Source organism: Synchiropus splendidus, chromosome 10, assembly GCF_027744825.2.
Source record: "Synchiropus splendidus isolate RoL2022-P1 chromosome 10, RoL_Sspl_1.0, whole genome shotgun sequence".
Taxonomy (NCBI): domain Eukaryota; kingdom Metazoa; phylum Chordata; class Actinopteri; order Syngnathiformes; family Callionymidae; genus Synchiropus; species Synchiropus splendidus.
In genome coordinates, this window is record NC_071343.1 from 12,743,723 (window position 1) to 12,766,636 (window position 22,914).

General features: G+C 40.7%; 5 protein-coding genes across 16 annotated transcripts in view; 4 read left to right on the top strand and 1 right to left on the bottom strand.

Annotated features, from left to right (window-relative positions):
* Nucleotides 1-10,900, bottom strand: part of pikfyve (phosphoinositide kinase, FYVE finger containing) — a 19,211-nt gene extending 8,311 nt beyond the window's left edge. Inside the window, exons 1-15 of one of the 9 annotated variants that reach the window (XM_053876914.1) lie at nt 10,750-10,900; nt 8,086-8,285; nt 6,833-6,997; nt 5,283-5,392; nt 5,029-5,200; nt 4,632-4,836; nt 3,833-3,859; nt 3,565-3,651; nt 2,545-2,701; nt 2,273-2,430; nt 2,051-2,162; nt 1,803-1,950; nt 1,509-1,673; nt 366-428; nt 171-300 (exon numbers count right to left, since the gene is read on the bottom strand). In XM_053876914.1, coding sequence (XP_053732889.1) covers nt 171-300; nt 366-428; nt 1,509-1,673; nt 1,803-1,950; nt 2,051-2,162; nt 2,273-2,430; nt 2,545-2,701; nt 3,565-3,651; nt 3,833-3,859; nt 4,632-4,836; nt 5,029-5,200; nt 5,283-5,392; nt 6,833-6,997; nt 8,086-8,269 — 1,883 coding nt within the window. In that variant the 5' untranslated portion in view covers nt 8,270-8,285; nt 10,750-10,900. Of the gene's footprint in view, nt 1-170; nt 301-365; nt 429-1,508; nt 1,674-1,802; nt 1,951-2,050; nt 2,163-2,272; nt 2,431-2,544; nt 2,702-3,564; nt 3,652-3,832; nt 3,860-4,631; nt 4,837-5,028; nt 5,201-5,282; nt 5,393-6,832; nt 6,998-8,085; nt 8,286-9,776; nt 10,216-10,240; nt 10,701-10,749 lie in introns of those variants that run through there. The other 8 variants (XM_053876915.1, XM_053876916.1, XM_053876912.1 and 5 more) reach the window with 8 other exon arrangements.
* On the top strand, nt 9,735-15,754 carry sgo2 (shugoshin 2). Of its 4 annotated transcripts, none has more exons than XM_053876927.1 (9): nt 9,735-10,142; nt 11,524-11,608; nt 11,705-11,880; nt 11,954-12,025; nt 12,420-12,490; nt 12,606-12,712; nt 12,780-14,474; nt 14,953-15,022; nt 15,102-15,754. In XM_053876927.1, exons 1-9 carry the CDS (start codon nt 10,128-10,130, stop codon nt 15,223-15,225), a joined length of 2,415 nt encoding a protein of 804 aa, XP_053732902.1. In that variant the 5' UTR covers nt 9,735-10,127; the 3' UTR covers nt 15,226-15,754. The 4 variants fall into 4 exon arrangements, with proteins under 4 accessions (XP_053732902.1, XP_053732903.1, XP_053732904.1 ...); XM_053876928.1 differs by lacking the exon at nt 9,735-10,142 and adding an exon at nt 10,962-11,105; XM_053876929.1 differs by lacking the exon at nt 9,735-10,142 and adding an exon at nt 10,962-11,105 and having other exon boundaries at nt 11,705-11,785.
* Nucleotides 15,435-18,208, top strand: LOC128765802 (uncharacterized protein C2orf80-like). The gene is made up of 9 exons (XM_053876930.1): nt 15,435-15,575; nt 16,092-16,154; nt 16,222-16,303; nt 16,444-16,517; nt 16,588-16,672; nt 17,252-17,329; nt 17,400-17,487; nt 17,552-17,643; nt 17,928-18,208. The coding sequence occupies exons 2-9, from the start codon at nt 16,111-16,113 to the stop codon at nt 17,994-17,996; spliced, it is 612 nt and encodes a 203-aa protein (XP_053732905.1). The 5' UTR covers nt 15,435-15,575; nt 16,092-16,110; the 3' UTR covers nt 17,997-18,208.
* A 116-nt stretch (nt 18,209-18,324) lies between these two features.
* Nucleotides 18,325-20,372, top strand: LOC128765803 (gamma-crystallin M2-like). The gene is made up of 3 exons (XM_053876931.1): nt 18,325-18,481; nt 18,609-18,851; nt 20,021-20,372. Exons 1-3 carry the CDS (start codon nt 18,470-18,472, stop codon nt 20,294-20,296), a joined length of 531 nt encoding a protein of 176 aa, XP_053732906.1. The 5' UTR covers nt 18,325-18,469; the 3' UTR covers nt 20,297-20,372.
* Nucleotides 20,373-20,577: 205 nt separating this feature from the next.
* LOC128765804 (gamma-crystallin B-like) lies at nt 20,578-22,305 on the top strand. Its single transcript, XM_053876932.1, has 3 exons — nt 20,578-20,746; nt 20,824-21,066; nt 21,909-22,305. The coding sequence occupies exons 1-3, from the start codon at nt 20,738-20,740 to the stop codon at nt 22,173-22,175; spliced, it is 519 nt and encodes a 172-aa protein (XP_053732907.1). The 5' UTR covers nt 20,578-20,737; the 3' UTR covers nt 22,176-22,305.
* Nucleotides 22,306-22,914: the final 609 nt, after the last annotated feature.

Consider the following 22,914-nt stretch of genomic DNA (forward strand, 5'->3'; position numbering starts at 1 on the left):
TTAGTCTGCCTTTATTCAGGCAAGAAGTTTGAGTTTTGTAATTTTGTTATCAAGACATTCATCCACATAAACATATATCCAGTGTAATGCATGTTTTTTGAATAAAATAACATCCATTTTACTTAGTTAAAGAAAAACAACATTAACAACAACAAATAGCAACCACACACAGGAGCCTCTCCATGGCCTTCTTCTCTCCGTTCTCCTCTCGGAGCTGGTCCAGAGAGCTGTGGTGCCACCCCAGTGGAGTGAAGAGCAGCTCCTTAGCCTTCTCCTCCACACGGCGGTTGAACAGAGATTCTGCAGGTGCACCGAATCAACGTTTGGTCATGTGTGCGGCCAGTTTCAAACCATCGACGTCCTACCTTTGATGAAGGCATCGCTGATGACAATGTTCTGTCCCCCGTCCTCAGACACCAGGATTTCAGCTGAGCAAGAATGGGCACAAGAGGAAAGGCTTACATACAATATTTACAAAAAAATAATCACAATTAAATTAGAATAATTAATTCTGACAAATTCTCAATACTCACATTTATATTCAGGGTTTCTAAAAAGATAAGGTTGTGTTAATCCCGGGGCCAAATGGAGCCGCTAAAACGTTTTCATGAGGCTCAATTGAGTTGTAAAAATGTGGAACTGATTCAAATTAAAATGCAAAAAAACATTATCACCTTCAGCACATGTCAATATCATGCTAACAATGATGACAAAGTTTAAGCTTCACTGTAAGCTGTTCTCTAGCAAGTGGCAATTACAATTCATCTGAAAACCATCTCCCCTGTTATGATGCAGAGTCAGTAGCAGACACAGAGATGCTTCTTGTGAAAACAGTATTCAATAAAAATACATTTAGTTTGGCCTGTCACTTCATGTATTGGCTCCTGATCTGAATGAGTTTGACACCCCAAGTCAACATTTATGACGTGATTGAAGTGTCAGACCCCGATTCACTTTTTTCTTTCACGTGTAGTGCTGCTTTTGTCAAGTGAATTTCCTCATAACAGGCTCAATAAAGTCTTAACAGATCTTTCACCAAGCTTCACCTTTACTCTCACAAATTCTCAAGTTTATGTTGCTTCAAATTCAGACTCAGACAACCACTAGTATTCTAATGTTAATATGATTATCTGGTGGCAGAAACTTTTGTCTTGAAGACACAGAAACCTTGAGACTAACTGGAGTCCCTAAATATGCTGCATGCTTATGTGTAGGACCTGACCTCTGTGGCCCCTCTCTCCTCATCCTACGTATGTAGCTGAGAAAGGCTCCACAATAACAGCGTGCAATGTCCTATGAAACAACATTGCCAGCAAATAGTATTTAACTTGTGATTCATCGTAGTTGAACACAGCTATTTTCACGCAGTACTTTGAATCAACAACAGCAGTAGTCATTATCAATAGGTTACGTTTCTGCTAAATATTGACATGAATGTTTGAAAAGACATTAAGAGGCAAAACAGGTTCAGCACAGGCGAGAGTTAAAAAGTGAGAGTAAAAAAACACCTTTCTGTTCTGAAGAAGCAGGCACGTGTGGGTATTTGGATTGTTTCTTGATGTGGAAATTGACATTGTTTTGCTCCATGTTGAGGTTGATGGAGGCCGCTGAGTCACTGTCCATCACTGACTGGAAACTGCTGACGGATGTCCTCTTACTGGGGCTGGCAGAGTCTGCACACACAGACAGTCAATGAGCGGCACCCGCTGGAACCCTCCAAAAAGTTGGTCAGCACAGTGCAAAGTATAGCAGTCGGTGAGCGAATAAAGATTTTCGAGAACAGCCAAGCATGTGATACGTACTCAGCATTGTGTAATTGGTTTCATCGGCCAGCTGCTCTGTGTCGCTGTCATCAAATTTGATGTCCTTGAACCAGGACGGCTCAGAATGGCCCTCCAGCGAGTTTAGGCTGTCGCTGTCTGGAGACGGCGTTTCTGAGAACTCTGTACTCTGAAGAGCAAACACAGACGTCACCTCGAATCAGCTGAAGGACCTTGTTGCGGGACATGTGCTTGGAATCGCAAAGATCAAAAAGACACATAGTATTTACCTGCAAAGGCCGATAGAGAGCATATTCATCTCTGAATAGTTGGTCATGATGAGTGACACAGTCCAGCCAGCGGCCGTCCACTAAAGCTTGACCAATGGCAATGGCCTGGGCCCTGCGACGCACAGGAAGATATTCACTCATATAGAGGAGAAACTAAAACAGCAATCAGAAATGTTTCTATAATGTCTTCTGCTCGTGTCGGCAGTAAATATAGGACGGTACCTTGTGGACATGGTGCCATTCCTAAGCAGCCAGTTCACTAGTTCTTTCCCCACAATGCAGTTGGGGTACGTCCTCAGCCAGTATCTGTGGTCCTGAAACTCCATCCCTGTGCTGTTGTGGCATATCTTCTTCCACAAGTCCTTCAACTGAGATGAGTCCTGCAAGAAGTGACCGCAGGTGATTTAAAATCAATGTCAGTGGGAAAAAAAAATCCAACCAGAAAGCGTGTTTTAAAGCTGCTAACGTTCAAGTGGCGCAGCGGAATAACTGACCAGGATACTCTTCCGTTCCTCCTCGCTGTGGTCCAGCTTGCCTCCACTCTTGGTCCCCGACATGGCTCGACTTGTTGGCGGACTAACTGAGCTGTTGTAGGAAGGCACCATGGAGGCTCCGGCCCGATCAAGGGAAAGATTAGTTACGCTGGCAGACCTGTTGCAGACAGAAATATCACACCATATATATTGCAAATTCATTCACAAGATCATCACTACATTTAGACACTAAAGTTATATATTGGACTTGAAGAGATTCATTTTGATGAATAGTCAACCCAGATATTTTTTTCTTCACAAGGAGTCTGAATCAGCCGACTGATTCAATAGGCACCACATTGTACAATGTAATGTCACCCAATCCAAGCATTTTATGCAGCACTCATCTCTGGATCTCTCTCTGACTCAACATAAATTAGATCTTTTTTTTTAGTTACATATTAAAGTGAGTAATTATGTCAATTTATTAATTATGAAATGTATTCATTATGAATCCAGTAACTGCATTAGCTTTTGTAAGTGAGTCTAGATTGAGTATCAATACATATAGCATTTAGGGAAAAGCCTAAATCTTATTCAACCATGAGATCCATGCGCTAAAATAGTTGAGATTTTAGAAAATAAGACCAACCAGAAATTTAATCTTTCATCTTTCCACTCTTTTGGGGAAAATACCACATGATTGATCAAATTAAATCTATTAGAGTGGCATATAATTCATCACATCATGCTGCACTTGTCCTCAGCCTGATCAAATGTAACATCCTCTTCGCTATCACAAGAGCTTCAGAACGGAACATCCATGACAGAAATATCCAGGTAATATTGGACGCTCTTCATCTAATTCAGGTTCATCTTTCACAATATGAAGGAAAAAAAAATCATATAATTCATTGGCCTAAACTGGTGGATGACAAAATATAAACATTCGTGTGCTGAGACAAAACACTATAGCTTGTGTGTCCTCCGTGTGTTAGCTCTATGGTCAGTCCTTACTTTATACTTCACAGCCTCACATACCTCTTCCGAGCTGGAGACTTCCCAATGTCTTCTTTGAGTGTCGACAACCTGGAAAGTCCACTGTTCTGAGGCTCCTGGTGAATCATACTGGCAAAGAAACCACAAAAAACTCCTCAATATCCAACTCATCAACAACCCTCAATGACTACATTAGAATTAAATGAAAATTGGAGCATGCAGAAAGTTTTATTTTCCTTATGAAGGCGCGTTAGTCTTAGAAAGTTGTGGGGGGAAAAATGAATGATAATAAACCAACAGCAAGACTCACGTTTTTCTCATCCCAATAGGAGTTTTTCTATGCCAGGAGAGAGGACAGATATACTTTGAGGCAGGTTGGCAGAGAAAATGAGCAAGAGAGCATGCAGAATAAAAGGAGATCTCACTTAAAGCACAGCTAAATGAATGTTTTGCAATCTCTTTCATAAGATGTGCTCAAGCATTCATTTCATTAACCACCTTCCAGGCCATGGTTGATCAAGCAAATGCTAAATCCCGGTGATCTGACTTCAGTCCTTTACGGAAGCAGCCCCAAATCACTTCTATTATTCACATTTATTAACTTTCACACTACCAGAGAACTGATAAGTGGTTTATATCACATCAAATAGCTGTCACAAGCAAGTTACATCCTGTGCAGAGTCCAATTTCATATGTATAAATAAGTTGCCGCCATGATTAAATTTAGTGTCAACCATGCACATGGAGAGAGGACAAAGCATGCAAGCACACAAGCACAGAATCATTTTGAAGCTTCATCCAATGCATTTATTTGGAAGAGAAGCCCTTAAAACACGCACACACACACGCAGGCAGGCAGTGATTCTTTTGTCACCTCATCGTCACTTATATATGAGAGGTCAACCCATAACAGACTGAAGGGAAACCCAATAAAGGCTTTTGCATTAACGCAACACATGTCAGTAAATAAGTCACTTTGACATAAATCTAGCGGTAATTCATTGAATTTAAACAGTAACTCAGAGAAGATGATCAATCAAACATGCAAGGATACATGAATTGTATCATGCAGTCAAGTCATAATCGAAGTCCTGAGCTCTGCTCTGTACCTCTGCCAGGCCAGGTCTTCCTCTAGGAAGATGTTGCGACTAGCTTTACGCCCTCCCACTGGCGTCCGAGGTTCGCTGGGCTCCAACACCGACACAGAGCAGGAGTCCGACAACACGCTCAGGTCCTCACCGATGGAGCCGGACTCAGCTGAGTGAGCGTAGCTGAGGGCAATTTTGCGGCAGTATGTACACGCCCGGAGGTCTCCTGCATTCACAGGACATAGCGTGACATTGTGAGGCAAGGTTAGGCCCATAAATATAACATCATATCCTTTGATTTAAAATGGCTACAGTTAAAAAAGTGGAAAGTGTTGCATGTATGTATGACAGATCTGAGAGAATAAAACAGTGAAAAACAGCGCGGTGTGATCAGTGAAACTTTATTCCTGCGTGTTACCTGTGTAGCCCATAAACTTCCCAGGGATTTCCTGGTTGCAACAGCGGCTGCAGAAGATCTGGCCACACAGTCTGCAGTGGTGCCGCCGACGGAAGGTGGTGAACTTCTCGTGGCAGTCGTAGCACTCTTTACACTGGCTGTCTGGCATCCAGTACTGCTTGAGATCGCTGTCCTATACCAGAGAAATCAAACCCACATAAAAATTGGATTGAGCATGGAATACATTAACACCCAAGAGAACACAAAAATATTACCTGGCTTTTCCCCTCCATTATCTCTTTTAACCTCTTCAGAACAGTGCGAAGCTGCACAGCAGTTCGAGGGTCGTGGTTGCTCAGTGGCGTGTCTGACTTGCGGCTGCCATCTGCAAACAGACCATCATGACACACACAAAAATGTTTACTAGGTAACATATTGTCAAAGATGAATGCAGAATAAATGCAAAAAATACCACATACTCAGGTTAGTATTTAAACTTACCCTGAATTTAACTGGCAATTATTAGTGTTGTGTGGGGAAACAACCCAACCAAAAAAGGCAATCACACTCGCCCGCATGCCTCAAGAAATCAAAGCAAAACTGTCACGGTATTTAAAGTAAACACAAGCGTTTGCAGCAAACCACGCTGATGTCTCACCTGGCCAATCCACTGTAATCAGAGAAGACATAAGAGCCGACATTACAGCTTTTTAGGGAACAAGCAAACATTCATCCTTTCAGTGTTAAAAACAACAGTAAAAAAAAAAAGTAACCCCACAAAAAATACTCATCCTGTTTCGACTTCTTTACATTTACAGGAGGAGTCAACAAATTTGAATTTATGAAAGATATTTTCGACAATAACCGTGATAAACAGTCACAGAAATAAAACATAAAAATTGAATCTCCTATGATAATTATGTAACACCAGAACCAATATATATGCAAATGGAGGAAACAAAAAGCGGGTCATGCAGGAGAAAATCCAGAGTAATCACTTCCATATACTCTGCTGACATGTTGGAAGGACGTCGCGTCAGAGATGCGGACAACATATTGGAATGATTTAGATTACATTAAACATTAAACCTCGTATTGTGCCAACAAAAAGACAAATATTTACAAATATTTGATGCCAGCTAAAATACAATTACACACAAGTGGTTGAAAGCCAAACCACCAACAAGGCAGATAGAAATGACTTGACCTACACAGTCGTAACTTCCCAAATTATTTGGAAATACAGTGTTTAAACAAGTTGTACAGTTCAGGGCTTTGATTTTCCACAATCAGTTTGAATATTTATTTATTTTTTATTCGTACTCTGCTTATTACATTGTATCAATCTATAACTGTGAGCCACTGATATACTGTTTGCTATGTTTTGTCCATCTATAAATGCATCACAAACCCATCTTTCTGAGAAGATTGGACCTTGTGTTTTAATAATACAATTATACTGTGAAAGATAATAAGTCTAAAAGTAAGACGTGAAAGTTCAGACAAAAACACTGGAGTCATCCACAACGCACTATCCATTGTCTTATCAGTGGCTGTTGATTAACTAGCTCGGACACAGACAGCTTAAAATTCAATCAACCACGATTAAACTGTCAGGAAAATGAAGCCTGCTGATTTGATTTTCTCCCAATAAATTTGATAGTTGTCAGAGATTTTCACTTAGGCTATTCAAAGATGTGCAAAATTACAGCTGTGCAGAAGGGTAGACCTTTGAGGAGGTAAAAAAAACATCACTGATTTTTAAGTTGCATGACATAAAATTGACATTAAAAAAGTGCAGTTCAGTGTTTGAGTGCGTCTTTACCTGATGCCGAGGATGTGCGCCGAAGTTGATCGGAATGTTGCTTTCTCTGTCTTGCGCCGTAGAGTGAGGGGGAAGGACTGGTGGACCAGCTTCTCCTCTCTGACTGAGGAGAAGGGGATGGCACGTCTGGCTTTTCTGGAACAGTTGATGGGGGACGTCCCTCCTCTGGATTAGAGTGGAGGAAAAAAAAAAAAAAAAAAAAAAAAAAAAAAAAAAAACGTTCAAAAATAGGTCCCATCTTTCTTGCAAACAAGGTATTTAAGGCGTCATACTATTTTAAATAAACTATAAATCACACAGTTTCTGCATGCCAAAAATAACTATAAATAGGAATAATCGTATTTTGACTCAGATCTGATGCTCTCTATCCAGCTGGACTAGAGAGTTTCATACACACATCATTATAACTGACTTTCTGACAGACAGGTGGGGAAAACAGAACGGGGTTAAGGTTCCTCACTGCACCTTTTTCATCCCTCAGATCAAGTTGAATGTGAGATTGAAATAACTGTTAATTCATTCATGACAGAGCTCATCAGGTAACACTCCATCCTTTGATTCCAAACCTCGATATAATCTGGTTCATGTGAAATGACTGTATTTCCCTTTTCTGATCAGACATGTCTTTTAAACTGCACCAGTCAATACCAAACCTCAGTGGTCATTGATTTTGGAGTTTCGGAAAAACGATTTAGCCAGTTAAAAGCAATGGAAGCAAGGTTTACACACTTAAGCTTTACTTGTATGACAGACATGAAGAAATGAGGCCAAAGAACAAAAACAACTTCTTTGGTCAAACTGAAAAAAAACTTCAAGAACTTCAAGAGGAAATTGCTTCACTGATATTAGGGTGTTTGGTTTGGTCATGTGATTGAAAGGAAAAGCATGGTCACATGACCAAGGATGACTATTAAAGTTGTTAAAGTTAAATAAAAATTAAAGTTGAAATATAATGAAAATCTTATGATATACTTCAGTATTTGCTCCCCATGTTGGTTATAGTAAAAACGTAAAACAGATTTGACATATTCGTAGAATTGATAACCAACAAAAAATGCTTTTGATTAGAACTAGAAAATCTAATAAATGGACATTTTTGTTTCACTAACTTCATCTTCACTATCACCAGATAGTGCAACTTGCATTTGAGTTTGTTTTGGAAACGTCATCATGAGACACGAGTGCCGCTCCTGGCATGAATTGAAAATGTAAAATAAGTATGATAGAAACACACTGCGTCAAGTCAGACCGACCTTTGTTGTTGAAGCGAAACAGGTTGACAAAAGAACTGTACGCTGAGCGGAGGGGGGGGTCATCCTGCTCAGGGGTGAGTGGTTTGAAGTGGGTCAGATGGGATGGGCTCGCAGGTGATGTAGTAGGTGGCTCGACGTTCCATTCTGTCGAAGAGGAAGATGAGGACTTGTCGTCGGCTGCCATATCACTCTTCCTCCTTCTTGACAAAAACAAGGGATTGAAAAAAATGTCACTGTCTCTTCATTCATTCTTCATTAGCCGTGTTTCCAACGACAGCTTTTCAACAAACTACCAAGATGGCAGATAAATGGTGAAAACACACTGAACAATGTTGTCTGAACTGAATCCTTCCTCAGCAACACAATAACCATCGCAACAAGTACTGAATTGTCATAGTGTTGTTGACACGTCCTGTGCACAAGTTTGCTTTGTCAATGTTTAATCGCATTATCAAGACACTCAATTTAAACAAACTTGCATTTTACATGTAAGAAACTGTTTGTATTGTGTTACGTGATGGCAGGGTGGTGAGAAACGTCTGCTGTTTGTTTTAGTCTCAATTATCTGCTTGGGATCTACAGAGACGCCCCTTGTGTTGTCGGACCAACATGCCACTATAACACTTAAAATGTTAATTAAAGTATTACCATACAGTTTTCATGGCTTCAGACAAGACACTAAACTTTGTGGCACCTCTTCTCACTCTCATTCTGAGGACTTCGCACTCGTGCTTCCACAGATCTTCTGACCATTGAACATAGGCAAAACTTAGAGCTGCAGTTCAAGAGATTGTAGTCTTCAACTTGGCCAGATATGATCTCAGAATTTCATTGATTTTGTACAGTATGAATCTTTTTATTTAAACATACAACCTGATTACCAAATCATGCAACTGAAGTAATCCCAAAGAAAAAAAAATCAATAACATAAAATAGACTAACACAAGACACTCAATTTAAAAAGTTCTGAGAGCAACATAAACAATAGAGAGGGGAAGCATCTAAGGAAGCATGACTCCCCCTATTGGTTTTTATGGAGGATAATAAGAGCACTTAATATAACAACCTTTTACCAAGAACCCTGGAACTAATGAGAGCACTTCTTTTAACATTAACTGAAGAGGGTAAGTTCAATATTATGGCTCAACAACTGATCAGCTGCTGTTTTATGGGTGAGAGAGGTATTCAAACTTGAGCACGCAATAAACCATATCAAGAGACACATTTCCTGAACACGATGGTGAAATATTAGGACACTCACGAAAGTGAAAGATGACACCTTGCTGTCCCCCTCAATATCTTTCTCACAAATTTCAATTTCACATCACGTATTCACCACAACAACCCGAAGGTACGACTTATTACTTCTTATTAAATCCCTTTAACAGCTGTTATTTATCGAGTCGAACAGACCGACTCCTGTTACGTCAATCGATGAGTCATTTAAAAACAAAACATCTACATCTCAAAGGCAAGTGAATATGTACATAAAATTATGGGCATGATCATCAAATTGACCGGATTGTAGGGCAAATTCTCCAGAACACATGAGATGAATGGATCGTGTGATCTCCTAGTTAAAGTCGGCTGATCGCATAAAGTCACATGAACAACGTCAAGTTGACCTTTAATTGACATTACGTCGCTAATCTACCAGTCTCTACAAATACATTGGCACATCTGGAACTTACTCTTCAAGTTGAGCTTCGCGAGTTATTTCCAATCGCAAATAGCAGAAGTAGCAGCATTGAAGTCTCCCACCAGTCATGTGATCACAACAGGCCGCTGCTTCCGGCCTATTTGACAGCTGAGCATCGGCCGCTAATCGACAAGTAAAAGTCCTTTTAAATTAAGTAGAACAACGTCTAGAGAGTAAAGTAGGGAAGTTTAAATCCCGGTTCTGGCTAAACTATACTGTAGTCATGAAGGCACCAATAACTTGTAAATGAATTGTCAGCACCTTAGTTCATTATCAACATTTAAAAGCAATAAAAACAACTTCCCCGACAACATTTGCCCAACAGCCGCAAATGTGAAACCGTATGGAGACGCAGAAGGTAAGCAAGACATGCTAACTAGCGGGTTAGCCGTAGCAACCTTGATATGTGGACATCGTTTCGAAATGGCATCTATTAATGCGAAGATTTATAAATACCCATTTACTCAGGAATGCGACATCGCTGTTGGGAGCTTTGCGACGTTCCAGAAAACCGCTGAACACTTCAAGAGAAGTATCCAAACAGAGTCGCCTTTGATAAACAGAGCAGCGAGTCGATCACGGGCAAGACCTGACTAGCGGAGCAGAGAAATCGATCAAACCTGAGGCGTTCTGTCATCCGAATGAACATATTGGCGAAATAAAAAAAGGCATATTAGTTGATGGAGAACGCACGGTTATCATATTTGTGGAAAATCATGAACGCATAGTGGGCGTTTACACTACATGACAAACCTGTACAACCTGTATTGTTTACTTTAACCAGGTAAATAAATAACTTGGCATAGCTACTCAACTACATTAGCTATTACTACAAAACTTCGTCCACAGCTAAAGAACATCAAAAGCATGAAGATTCATTTTAACACGACTGTCCCTTGCATCGTATTTGGATTATGTTATATTAAAAATAGATTCAAATAAAATAATTTAAAAGGTTCACTGACCACCCAGCACTCTATCAATGCAGTAAAACAACAGCGGTCTGAGCCAAAAAAACATTTTCTTCCGAGATTTTTTGCAAAAAAAAAGTGTACAATTGGCTTGCAATTGTGCATTATTTTAAGATAAAAAGAAGAAAATGTTTTCAAGGCGCTCGCAGATGACGTCAGTGGGCTGAAACGCATGCGCTGTAGCCCTCCGTCGCTGATTGGACGAGGGGTGCCCACGAGGGCGCCCTGCGATGCACTCGCCTCGATTTGAAATGTGAAGCGGTTTTATACCAGCAGTCCTCGTAGCTTTGCAGTGTTTATGAGACGTTTTTCAAGCAGGTTGGACGCGCCTGGGGCAATTTTTATTTAAAGTAAGTGAAATCGTAAGCCTTCCGACCGAGTGCCCTGCACACAATTGCCTTCATGACAACCAAAGGACGAGGAAGGAAGATCGGAGCTCGCGATTTTAGCACGTCAACACCTATATAATGCTTCCATGCGACCATCGTTATTGTGTTCAGTAGGTTACAAAAGTTTGGGACGCTGCTATTTGCAGTTTTTATGCACAAATTTGCTTAAAACATGAATATGTAACGCCCACTCTTATAGTTGACATTCTTAAATCCACGGTTACCGAGCAATAATAATGGTAACTTGATATCTGTCGTTTGATCATTTTTACAACTGCAAAGTTCTTCGTTATGACTTAAAACCACTCAAAATCTCGTATATACCTGTATACAGAGTGAACACAAATGCTCAACATGATTGTATCTGATGTTCTTTCAGGTTGTCATCATGTTTCCTCCAACACCCTCAAATACGATGAAACAGACCAAAACTGCGGCTGCAAAAATCAAAAATAAAATCCTCAGTAAGTCATTCTTTTTTTGGTCTGAAATGATCCAATTCCATACTTTTTAATGCAAGAAAAAATGACATTTGAAACCAATGTTTCCTTTTCCACCAGACACATCCTCATTCTTCAAAATCTCCCTCAAGAGCAACAATAAGGCCCTTGCTGTTGCTTTAGGAACCCAGAAAGAAAGAAGTAGGCAACAGGAGAGGGAGATAGTTTCACTGCAGAAAAAAGTGAAAGCTCTGTGCTTTGAGCTGGCAGTGAAAAATCACAGAGAAAGGAAACTGGTGAGTGATTTTTCTGTCTTGAGTATCACTGACGTCGGTGATGTTTTTTTGTTTTTGTTTTTTCTTTTTAAAGATCCAAGCCTTAAAGAATCTACAAAGCAGCACTACTGATCACATGAATCAGTTAGTTCAAATATTATCCGAGGTAAGAATGCATTTCTTCTTCCAAAAGGAAACGATATTGATCAACTTGCAGTCTTCTTCACCTGATTCTGACGGAAAACTGGTGTGTGTTGGCTGTCTCTGTGTGCCCTATGGTGAACTGTCCAGGGTGTCATTCTTCTGTACTTATCGTGAGAGTTATGGCGGATGGAAGGAACTTCTTTTCATGTCATTAGTACACGGATGACAGACAGATCCAGTTTGTTTGTGGTCTAAGTGAGATCAATTCACAATTGTGTGTAGTATTTAATTATAAAAAATATGTGCAGTTGACTTCAGCATCACTTCCCTCTTCCAAAGTTCTGGTGCTCGGAATAAGTATGAAGTTTGTTCCTGATTTAGGTTTCATGTTTCATGTTGTTTTTCATCATCTTCAGAACTGCTCCGATCTTTGTGAAGTTGAAGTACAACCTAGTGACATCAATAAGCAAAACCCTCCACTGAAAAGGTACAACATATGCCATCCATGTTCCACTAGAGCTGCAGTTAATAAATTCATTGTTCTCAACAAATATATTAAAATCATTTTCAGTTATTCCATAATTATTACTCCTTTTTTACAGAAGTCTTGCCTGTCCGATTCCTGCCTTTGCTTTGAGTACAGACTTACAGGAAAGACCTAATGTTGCTGTAAACGTCAATGTCCAAGATAAACCTCAAGTTATCTCTGGTAAGTCAGTGGTTTGCTTTCTATTACTGTGTTTGATGTTAATTGTTGTGTCTTTTTTTCCTCATAGATGAAAGGAGAGTTTCACAGCATGACCCAAAATCTGCCTCACAACCATCCAACAGGCTGATAGAAGAAATTGCAAGACTGTCCTCGGTTTTCTCACAGAACAGCAGCCCTTCACAGCCAGCTCCAGAAAATGCAGCTGCTGTATTTGAGCTTATCAGTGATCATTCTATGGTGTGCTCCTCAGAAGTGGCATTGAAGGACACTGAACAAAAATCACATGTGGAGGACCAAACCGTGACGCTGAATTCGTCAATGGACATCTGTGATGGCAATGCTTCTGAAATTATTCCTGTTTCTAAACTCAAAGCAAAAAGACATTCAGAAAAGCCAAAACCCAGAAAAAACAAGAAACAAGCTAGCACTGAAGGAGAAAGAGACTCTGGAAAAGCTGTTTTGACAGAGCTGAATGCGCCAGCTGTTGAAAGGAAGGAGAAAGGCATGCATGCGCAAGATGGATCCAGAGACCCATTGCCCAAAAAAGGTCAAGATGTGATGAGCTCTCGGATTCCTACGTTGAGTAAAAAGACACACAAAAATATGAAGTCAGTGACACAGCCTGTTGTCGATGACTACGTCGAGGATCTACAGAATCACACGCCTAATGTTGATGAACATTTTCATTTACAAGCAGAGATCGAGAACATGGGAGCCAAAGTCACATGCCGGCGGTCCCGCTCGAAAAGCCGACAAATGTCCAATACTGTGAGAATGCCACTCGCTACAGCGGCGCCATTGTGTTTCATTGATGACGCAATGGAACGGAAAGAATCCTCAAAAGAACAAGACCTTTTCGATGTATTCCCATTCTGTGCAGATTTGGATCCAGAAGATTTGGGTCATTCTGTAGACTATAGGCAGAGAAAACCGCTGATGACCACCAACATTGAAGCAACCCACAAACCGAAGTGCAGAGGCACATTTGTTGTATCGGTGTCAAGAGAAAGCACAGAGTACGAGAGGAATTCTACACTATTTGATCACCGATCTGAAGCCAGGTCTGACTGTGAGTCTCACGAAGAAAGTGATCCGACTCCACTGGCAGATGTCATCAATAGGCCGCTAAGCTGCGGGAAGCGCTCTAGAGAAAACATATGGGAGTTGGACGTCCTTCAAAAGGAGGCAGAGGATGATGGAAGTCAAAGTGCAGCAAACCCAGACTTTCAAAAAACTAAAAAGCCTCGGCGAGAGGCCACCGGTCGGACCAGCAAGAACAAGGCTGACAAGAATGAACTGTCCAAAGACATGAAGAAGAGTTGTAAAGGTGGCCCAAAAAAAAGTCTGCCTGTGACTGCCCCGTGTTCTACTCAAGACTTGTCACTTGATGAAAGTGCACCTAGTTACAAATGTGTCGATGACTCACACCACAGTGATATTTTTGAGAGCAGTCCAAAAACCGCGAAAAGAAAAGGGAAAAAATCGAAGGGTTCAAAACACGCTCAAGTGAGGAATCCTAGGGAGACTTTTGTGGTAGAGCGGAGGAAGACTCATATGGTGATAGACACCAGTATATTCACTGATGAAGAGGACTCCACCAGTGAAACACCAGCTTGCCAAAGCCCTGTGGGCCTGCTGATGGAGGAGATGCCACCGTGGTCGGCCATGAATGACACCGACATTTCCCTCTGTACGCCCAGGGTGACCTCATATGGCACAGGACAAATGGAGACTCCACTGACCTCAGCAGAGCCTACTCCAGGTATAGTGACAAACTTAATATTGATACTTATTATCTACAGTCTGCCTCCTACAACCTTCTTCCCTCCAACGCCATTTCCCTTTACTAAAGCAGCAAAAGTTTAGCTGAGGGAAGTTTGTTCCAGTTGTAGAGAATGAGCAGAAATGTTTTGTAAAAGGGTCCCGAATGCAGTCAAGTCCTTACAGATTTATCTCTAAGAATACACTACTTCTTGTACTTCTTTTGCTTGGTTCCACATCGACCCATCGACATGTTATTTGATATTAACTCTTCTGTTTTATCTCTCAAAATCTGTCATTTTAAAGAACTATTTCCTGACCAGTTCCTTCACACAACTATAGTATATGTATTGCTTAAGTGATGCAAGCATTTTTGGAATTTGTCTGTCTTGAAAAATGTGTTCAACACAGCAAACTTGAAGAGAATACGTCTTATGAGTTATTTTTGGGTTGACTGTTGAATACTTTTGCAACTACAGATCGCGAGAATCCAGGGAGAACCAGGAGAACCAAGTGCGTTGTCAGTTACAAGGAGCCGACCCTCAATAGGTGAGCACTTCTTCCATGGTACTGAATATTTTCCCGACTTAAGAACCACTTGGGGTCTTATCATTACTTTTCCTTGCAGCAAAATGAGACGTGGGGATAAGTTCACCGACTCCAAGTTCCTCAGCTCTCCAGTCTTTAAGGAGAAGAAGAAAAAGAAGCCAAAGAAGACGCCAAATTTGGCCATACCTCCATTATCTGACTAATATTGTGCTACTGTCTTTGTAGTTTTCTTTTTTTGCCCCGAATAAATGCAACCTTAAAATTTTTATCCAACTTTGAACACATTTTCGTTGTTTCTGTTATTTGTGATGGTAATTGCAGGTAGCCCATTTAGGTCGTCTCCGTCCTGCTTTTTCCTTTAGGCCCCGCCATTGTTTCAGATTGGCCAGTTTAAATTATTCAGCTGTTCATATGAGAAGTCTGTTCTGTCTGACGGTAGCAGGGTTGTATTCCATCTGTGGAGAGCGGTTGTAGGTCACTGAAAACCCTACTTTTGCTTAAATCGCCTTTTCACCATGTGACCTTTTCTTTTGGACTCTCAGACAATTGTTAGGTGAGTTGAATTTACTGTCATCCTTGTGTTTTTGTCTTTTAAATGAAAGCAGTTGTACAGCAATTTTATTTTGTGTAAATGACTTAAAGGGCGTGCGCATTTTTTGTTTGGTCTTGATAAGTCTTCTTGTAAAATTTTGACATCACAAAATGTAAGTCTTGTATTAAAAAATGTATAAACCTGGGGAACTAAGACATTTGTCTTCTCAGACTAGAACAATGCACATTACAGACTTTCAATGAATGCGAATAGTAGAAAAATACTTCTGTTAATCCACTGTTAATGGTTTTCATAGACATTGAAAATGAATCATGGTGAATTATCTTGTCACCAATTTTCACTTCTGAAAATAAAGTTATATCCTATCATGTTTTAGGACAGTTAAAAAACATTGTGTTGTAGTAGCTGAAAATTGGTGGCATGATGAACATATTAAAATATAGAAGTCAGAATGCAGGATGGTCATGTCATAATGGGATACAAGATTAAACTTTATTTTGTGGTTGCATTTTTAAGGACTAAAGTTGGATACTGAATGATGGCGTCAAAGCAGCTGAAAAGAAATGTTGAAGTTCTGATGTAAGTAGATCCAAAGAAGAGTCGAGGAACTGAGAGAAAACATAAAATGCTCATATTCTTCTTCCAGTGGAAATTACGTGGGACGGAAGCTCAGAGAGAATAATTTTGATCCCAAAGGGAAGGTGGACTCGTCGATGCTGGATGATCTGGTAGACATTCATTCAAGTACTTGGTATCGTAATGAAAGCACACAGCGGTGCTGACATTCAGTGATGCATCTAAGTGAAGCATTGATTCCTTGAAATGGTTATTTCATGCGCCCTAACCCTTTCTTGTCTGTCTGCTCTAGGCTCACTATGATCTTGCAGTAAGTGTTGCTCTATGGTGGTTGGACAAAGATGTACAAGACCACAGAGGCATCACGTGAGCAGCAACATTTACAACAACAACAACAAAAGGCAACCTCTGATGACACGTCACTGTTTTTCACTAGTTGGGATCTTACAGGAAGTGACCTCTCCCCAGATCGTTCAGAACGGGAAGCAATGATCTTGTCATCGTTTGCTGGAATCTTGATGGTAATGCATTTGTGAATCTAATTCTGAACCTGGAACCTGTGTGATTAATTCTCAATGTTTATCACTTTGAGAAAGTTGGGATAATTCCTGCTTATATCTGACTGGCTCATCACTATACACATGCCTGCTGGAAAGCATGGAGGTGATTCATTCAAAATTGAAAGCGCTCTGAAGCACCATGGCAACCACAGCATCCTGCCGAGACATGCTTGCGTTGGACCATCATTTATTTTTCAACAAGACAGTGACCCCCCAAAGGCACCTGCCTTGGGAGTCAGTTGAGATGATTTTCCTGTTTTACTTCATAGCTGCATAGGTATTCCTTCTCACTTGTGAGGGAATACCATTCGATGAGAATATGTGTCCAAACGTTTGGCCGGTACACTAGTGTACAATGGGGAGAACCTGATCTGGTGTGCAAATCAGCTGGAGACAGCGGGAAAAGATGTTTCTAGGAGGTTTTTGCCTAGTAACAATAGTCATTGTTAAAAAAAAAAAGACCAGCTGAGTTGCTGTAGCAGCTTGTACAGCTATTTATCTTTATTTATTTGTAGCTAATAATTTATTTTCCCTCTTCAGAACAGCATACCAGTGGAGGAAATCTTAAACCTCTATCGTCACAAGCCTTCTGCTACCTTCTCCACCCATGGATCAAAGGTACAACTCACTGATATGGCTTTGTTGTAATTTCTTGGATGACATAAACTATGTCATTTTTTTTTTTCAGGGTTCAATCGTATGTCCCTTCACTCTCTCCTATCATCCGTTCGCCATGCTCAGTTCGTACAAGGCTGTGCACCACTCCAAGACACACAGTACGTCAAGTTCTTCCATACATTGTGAGCATTTTTTTTTTAAACAAATATATTTTTTATGCAGACCAAAAGCTAAAACGTTGGCTCACTGGTAGGACCAACATGGCACGAGTTCAAGCACCGACTTCTTCCTCCTCCACTCAGTCCTTTGTCTCTGTAAGTTATCAGAAATTCAACTGAAACATTTAGATGATGTTTTTTCTAGTAGATTTTGGAAATGACTTAATATTACATTACATTGTTATATTTGTATGGCTGTTGTAAGAGGATAAAACAATATAGCTTTTCATGTCAATACAAACAATAACATAAATAACATAAATCTATTTTCCCGATTTAAAATGATGAAATGATCTTTGTATTTTGCAAGTCAAGCCGTTAAAGCGCTCTGCCTCCCCCTGGTGGATAATGACAGTACCGCTGTAACCTTTTCCTTCCAGGACAGCTGTGGCACTCCTGAGGAACGAGATGAGCATTATGAGGGGTCACAAGAGTCTCTGCGGGACTGAGGATCCGCTCATGTGATTTTCATACACGGAAAATATCTGAACCTCATCTCTCATTAAAACGCAGACAATTTAAAGCCGCTCTCCTGTCGCAGTTTCATGCAAACGTTGAATTTCAGGTCCCACAAAGGGTAAACGGGTCAGTAGGTTTTGTGATGACTTCAAAGTTTCTGCATCCAAACTTTAATCCACTTGATGAGGGATTAGTGGATAAAACGAGCATATCAAAAAGAGGGTACAGGGGGTCAGTAATTTGCCAGCTGGGACTTTTGCCGTGATGATTCAGGGAATTTTACTCTATGCCCAGGATCAAGACTTTTGGCAGCCATGCCCGGCGTGGTAAATCCCTACTCATTGAAAAAACAGCTCGATTGGGGTCTGCCAAGTTGTTATTGAGGTTTATATAGCGGCTCGGTGCTCCTCGTTTGTGACACCACCATTTTCCCTCGTAGACCAGCTCCAGCATTGCTTGCAAGATGAGTTACAAGGTAAGAGCCTCCCGATGGGTTCTCCACGTTTGCTCTCCTTAGGGGGGCAAATTTGAGCATTTTTTTATCGCACTTATGACTGAATTGCTGAGGTCTTTATTGGACTTTATTGTTTGTTTGCCTCCAGATCTTCTTTTATGAGGACAGAAACTTCCAGGGCCGCTCTTATGAGTGCAGCAGCGACTGCCCCGACATGCATCCTCACTTCAGCCGCTGCAACTCTGTCAAAGTAGAGAGCGGCTGCTGGGTCCTGTACGAGAAGCCCAACTATGGAGGCTACCAGTACATCCTGACCCGCGGAGAGTATCCCGACTACCAGCGCTGGATGGGCTACAACGACACCATCAGATCCTGCAGGGCCTACTCCTACGTAAGTAGACTTCCATTGCAACACCACGGCTTATAGTTTGATCTGAATATTGCACGCATGATTTTCCCCAAAACATTTGATCAGTTTATTGTGATTCTGTGGTGTCTGAAAGATGTTGATGAATGCAATAAGTCACCTTTTTTTTAAATTTCAAATCAGCACCACTGCAAAATAATTTGAGCAACACAATACAAGTCTATATAAGTTTCTTCAAACTTGGTTGGATTTATATTTTATCAATAGTAGCAGTGATAAAATATAAAAATGCCAAACTATATAATATATAATAAAGTGCTCTATGACTAAATCTAAATATGAAAAACCACATCTAAATAAATCTAAATATGAAAAACCAAACCACACATAGAAAATATAATCCTCATTGGAACTATTGAGCAGCTATATTAAAATTATGAATATATGCTGCTTCTTGATCATATAACAAAACTAATAAATAATAAAAACAGTTACTAAGTAGAATCATTTAAAGCTGCGGTTGCACCAGTGATAGCACCATGGGATCAGAATATAACCAGCGAACCGAGCGGAGACAAAATATGTCCACACAAAAGTAATTGCTTTAATTCCTCAACTCACAATCATTATAGTTTTTAGTAGAATTTGTCCGGCACCAAAGCCGGTCGGTCGGTGCTAAAGCAACTGAGGTCTCGTATTTATTCCCGGTTTGTACATGTTCAGAGCATGAGCTACGGTCGCAGAGGCGAAATCGTATGAAATATATATTTCATTTTTTTCATTCAAATTTCTGGCTACATAGGACATAGCTTAAATAGAAAGGAGCAATTTGTCTTTCATCCCACTTTATTTTGGTCAGATGTGATTGTTTTTAACACATTTTTTTAAGTTTCATTTGTCATGGAAATGGATGAAGGTCCCCTTTATGTTTTTCAATGTTATGTTTGAAGGATTGCTGTTAACTGATAAATGAAAAATAATCTGGACATGCGTTCAAACATTTTGAGTCAGGTGGCCTTACTAAAAAAGGGATTTGTTCAGAGTGGCAAAAGCAGATCAAACAATAGAATAAAATAACAAGTGGCACAACTTAATATTCAGTAAAGTAAGACTATACAAACACACAATAAATAAAGATGAGAACATTTTTTGCTTGAATGCACTTTTTATCACGCTCGACTGTGCTCCCCCAGACCAGTGACGGCCCGTACCGCGTCCGCATCTACGAGCGTCCCAACTTCCAGGGTCAGATGATGGAGTTCAGCGATGACTGCGAGTCAGTCCAGGATCACTTCCGCAGCCGTGACGTCTACTCCTGCAACGTCCTGGACGGCTACTGGGCTTTCTACGAGCACCCCAACTACCGTGGCCGCCAGTACTTCATGAGACCCGGGGAGTACCGCAAGTTCAGTGACTGGGGCGCCTCCTGCGCCACCGTGGGGTCCTTCCGTAGAGTCACCGATTTTTAGACCTGGATCTCACCAGATTTGACCTCAGTGTTGAAATTGACGAATAATAATAAAGTACTTCTGGCATCATAAAATACTCTGTGGAGTGGAGTCTTTCATTCTAACAGTTCATGCAATGCTGAAATGATTTTAGGATGTAAAACCTATTGACATGTTCAATAGATGCCGAGTACAATGATCAGGTTTGCACAACACAGAACTGAGCTCTCCATTCATGGTGAAAGAACAAAAAAGCTGCAGGAATCATGGTTCTAGTGCAGACTGTGCTCTTGCTGGAAGCTCTTTCGTTGTCTGCTGACCTAAAGGTCACAACGTTACAGGTGTGTCAGAGCTCCTGTTCATAACAGGCCTCATTAGAATGGAAAAACACCACGGTGTTGCATATATAAGTCTTCAGTCGACGGGCTGAGGATAACTGAGAGAACCTCATCGACCGCAAACATGGGCAAGGTTAGTGCGTAGCTCCTCACTCTGACGTCCTCATGTGAACCCCAATGAGCACATTGTTTCCATTCTTTTCTCACCAGATTGTCTTCTACGAGGAGAAGAACTTTGGAGGTCGTCACCATGAGTGCATGAGCGACTGCTCCGACCTACAATCCTTGTTCGACCGCTGTCGCTCCATCAGGGTGGAGAACGGCATGTTCATGATCTACGACCGTCCAGGATACGCTGGGACCCCCTTCTTCATGAGGAGGGGCGAGTACTCTGACATCATGGGCATGAGCGGCATGAAGGACTGCGTCAGGTCCTGTCGCATGATCCCGATGGTGAGTTCATCATATTTAATACCCAAAATCAGCTACAAGAAAAAAGGCAGCTTACTGTAAATTGTTTCTTGTTGTCAGTAGTAGGCAACATCAAAGTCCTTTTTTAATATTATAATGGCACAACAAGTAGTCCCCATTTTAAAATGCTATTCTTAAACATATTTATTTATTAATGTAAGAGATAAAAATCCTATAATTTAACACAAAAATAATGAAATACTGTGTACACACTTTATGATAAATATTTAGTATAAGACAACTGTTTTAATGGTGAGTCTGTAGAATAGTGAGATTTTAAGTGAAAGAACTGCGGCTCAAATTAACTCAGAATATCGTTGAGATGTTGGTTCAAGAAGTCTCAGTGATGAGGCAACAAGACAAAATACTTCTCTGAATACTTGATATGTGAAGTGAGCCTGGTCCCGTACTAAGTAAGAATATAAGATACCAACTTAGTAAAGCGAATATAACAGTATTAACTCAAAATAATCAGATCTGACAATACTACTGACTGTACTGTAATAGTAAACAGTAATATAGTTGGGTGTGAAGTGAAACTATTGCGAAACAGTGAAGGACCAAGCAAGAATAAAAGGTGAAATTTCACACAAACTAAACTAGATAAAAGAAAGCAGTGGTGTTTTTGTTTATTACAATTGATAGCGTTCATTTTGAAAATAAAAATCGTGGATTTTTTATATAATGTTTGGTTGAAATAGGTCAAGTCAATATGCACTAACATTCTATTAAAGACTAAAGATAGTGTAAATATTTAATACACTTTCCTGCCATGTTGGGCACCATACCGATTGATGTCACGTGACCCCTCTGACCTCCCACAGCACAGGGGAAACTTCAGGATCCGACTGTACGAGAACCAGGACATGAGAGGTGAGATGAAGGAGCTGACGGAGGACTGCCCAAACCTGACGGATCGTATCCACCACACCAACTCCTGTGAAGTGGTGGACGGACACTGGCTGATGTTCGAGCAGCCCAACTACAGAGGGCGTCAGTTCTATCTGAGACCGGGCCAGTACCGCAGCTACAGCGAGTGGAACGGCAGCACCCCGAGGGTGGGCTCCATCCGACGCCTCATGGATCTCTAAAGACGCACGGATGGTTCTCGTCAAATGTCTGCTCTTTGCCGTGTTTCACACATTGAATAAAATGGCGACGGGGCTCAAGTGTATTCCGTTTTGTTCTTGCTCTCTGCATCTGGACGGCTTGTTCCCAAGCGAGGGGTTGAGGTCGTGGTCCATGATCTTCACAATCATCAGAGGTTTGAATAAAGTCTTACAAGCACTGATCAAGACAAGACTGGGGCGTTATCTGTTGTAGAGACTTAATAAAAGGTAACAATGAGGAGAAACACCCGGGCTTCCTTGTGGATCTCTGTGTCTAACAATCTCACAGATGTCACAACTATCACAAGTGGATGTGTTGCTGGAGTCAGTTTTGGGTACAACATTGCCACACTAAAAACAAACAACCAAAACACCGACTGAAGTGCACCGATGTGCTGAGAACCCAACAATAAACAATAAGTAAACCGTAGTTATATTGGTGGCTGTAATTAGAACCATTGTGTCTTGTTTTAAAAGTGTTCTGTAAAAAAAAAAAAGAAAAATATTTTAAAGCTAAAATTGCTAGTACCAATGAATTGTGGAGCACCTTGATCTTGATATTTGGGCAGATGGCAAAAAGAAGTACTTTTTAGTTAGCCAAGATGCTTCTGAAAGAGATTTGAATGAAGTGTTCCAAAAATGAGTGATGTTTTGCAATTCTGTCATTCAGAATCAATAAATTGATCATTCCATTTTGTTGCAACTGTTACACATGTGCATG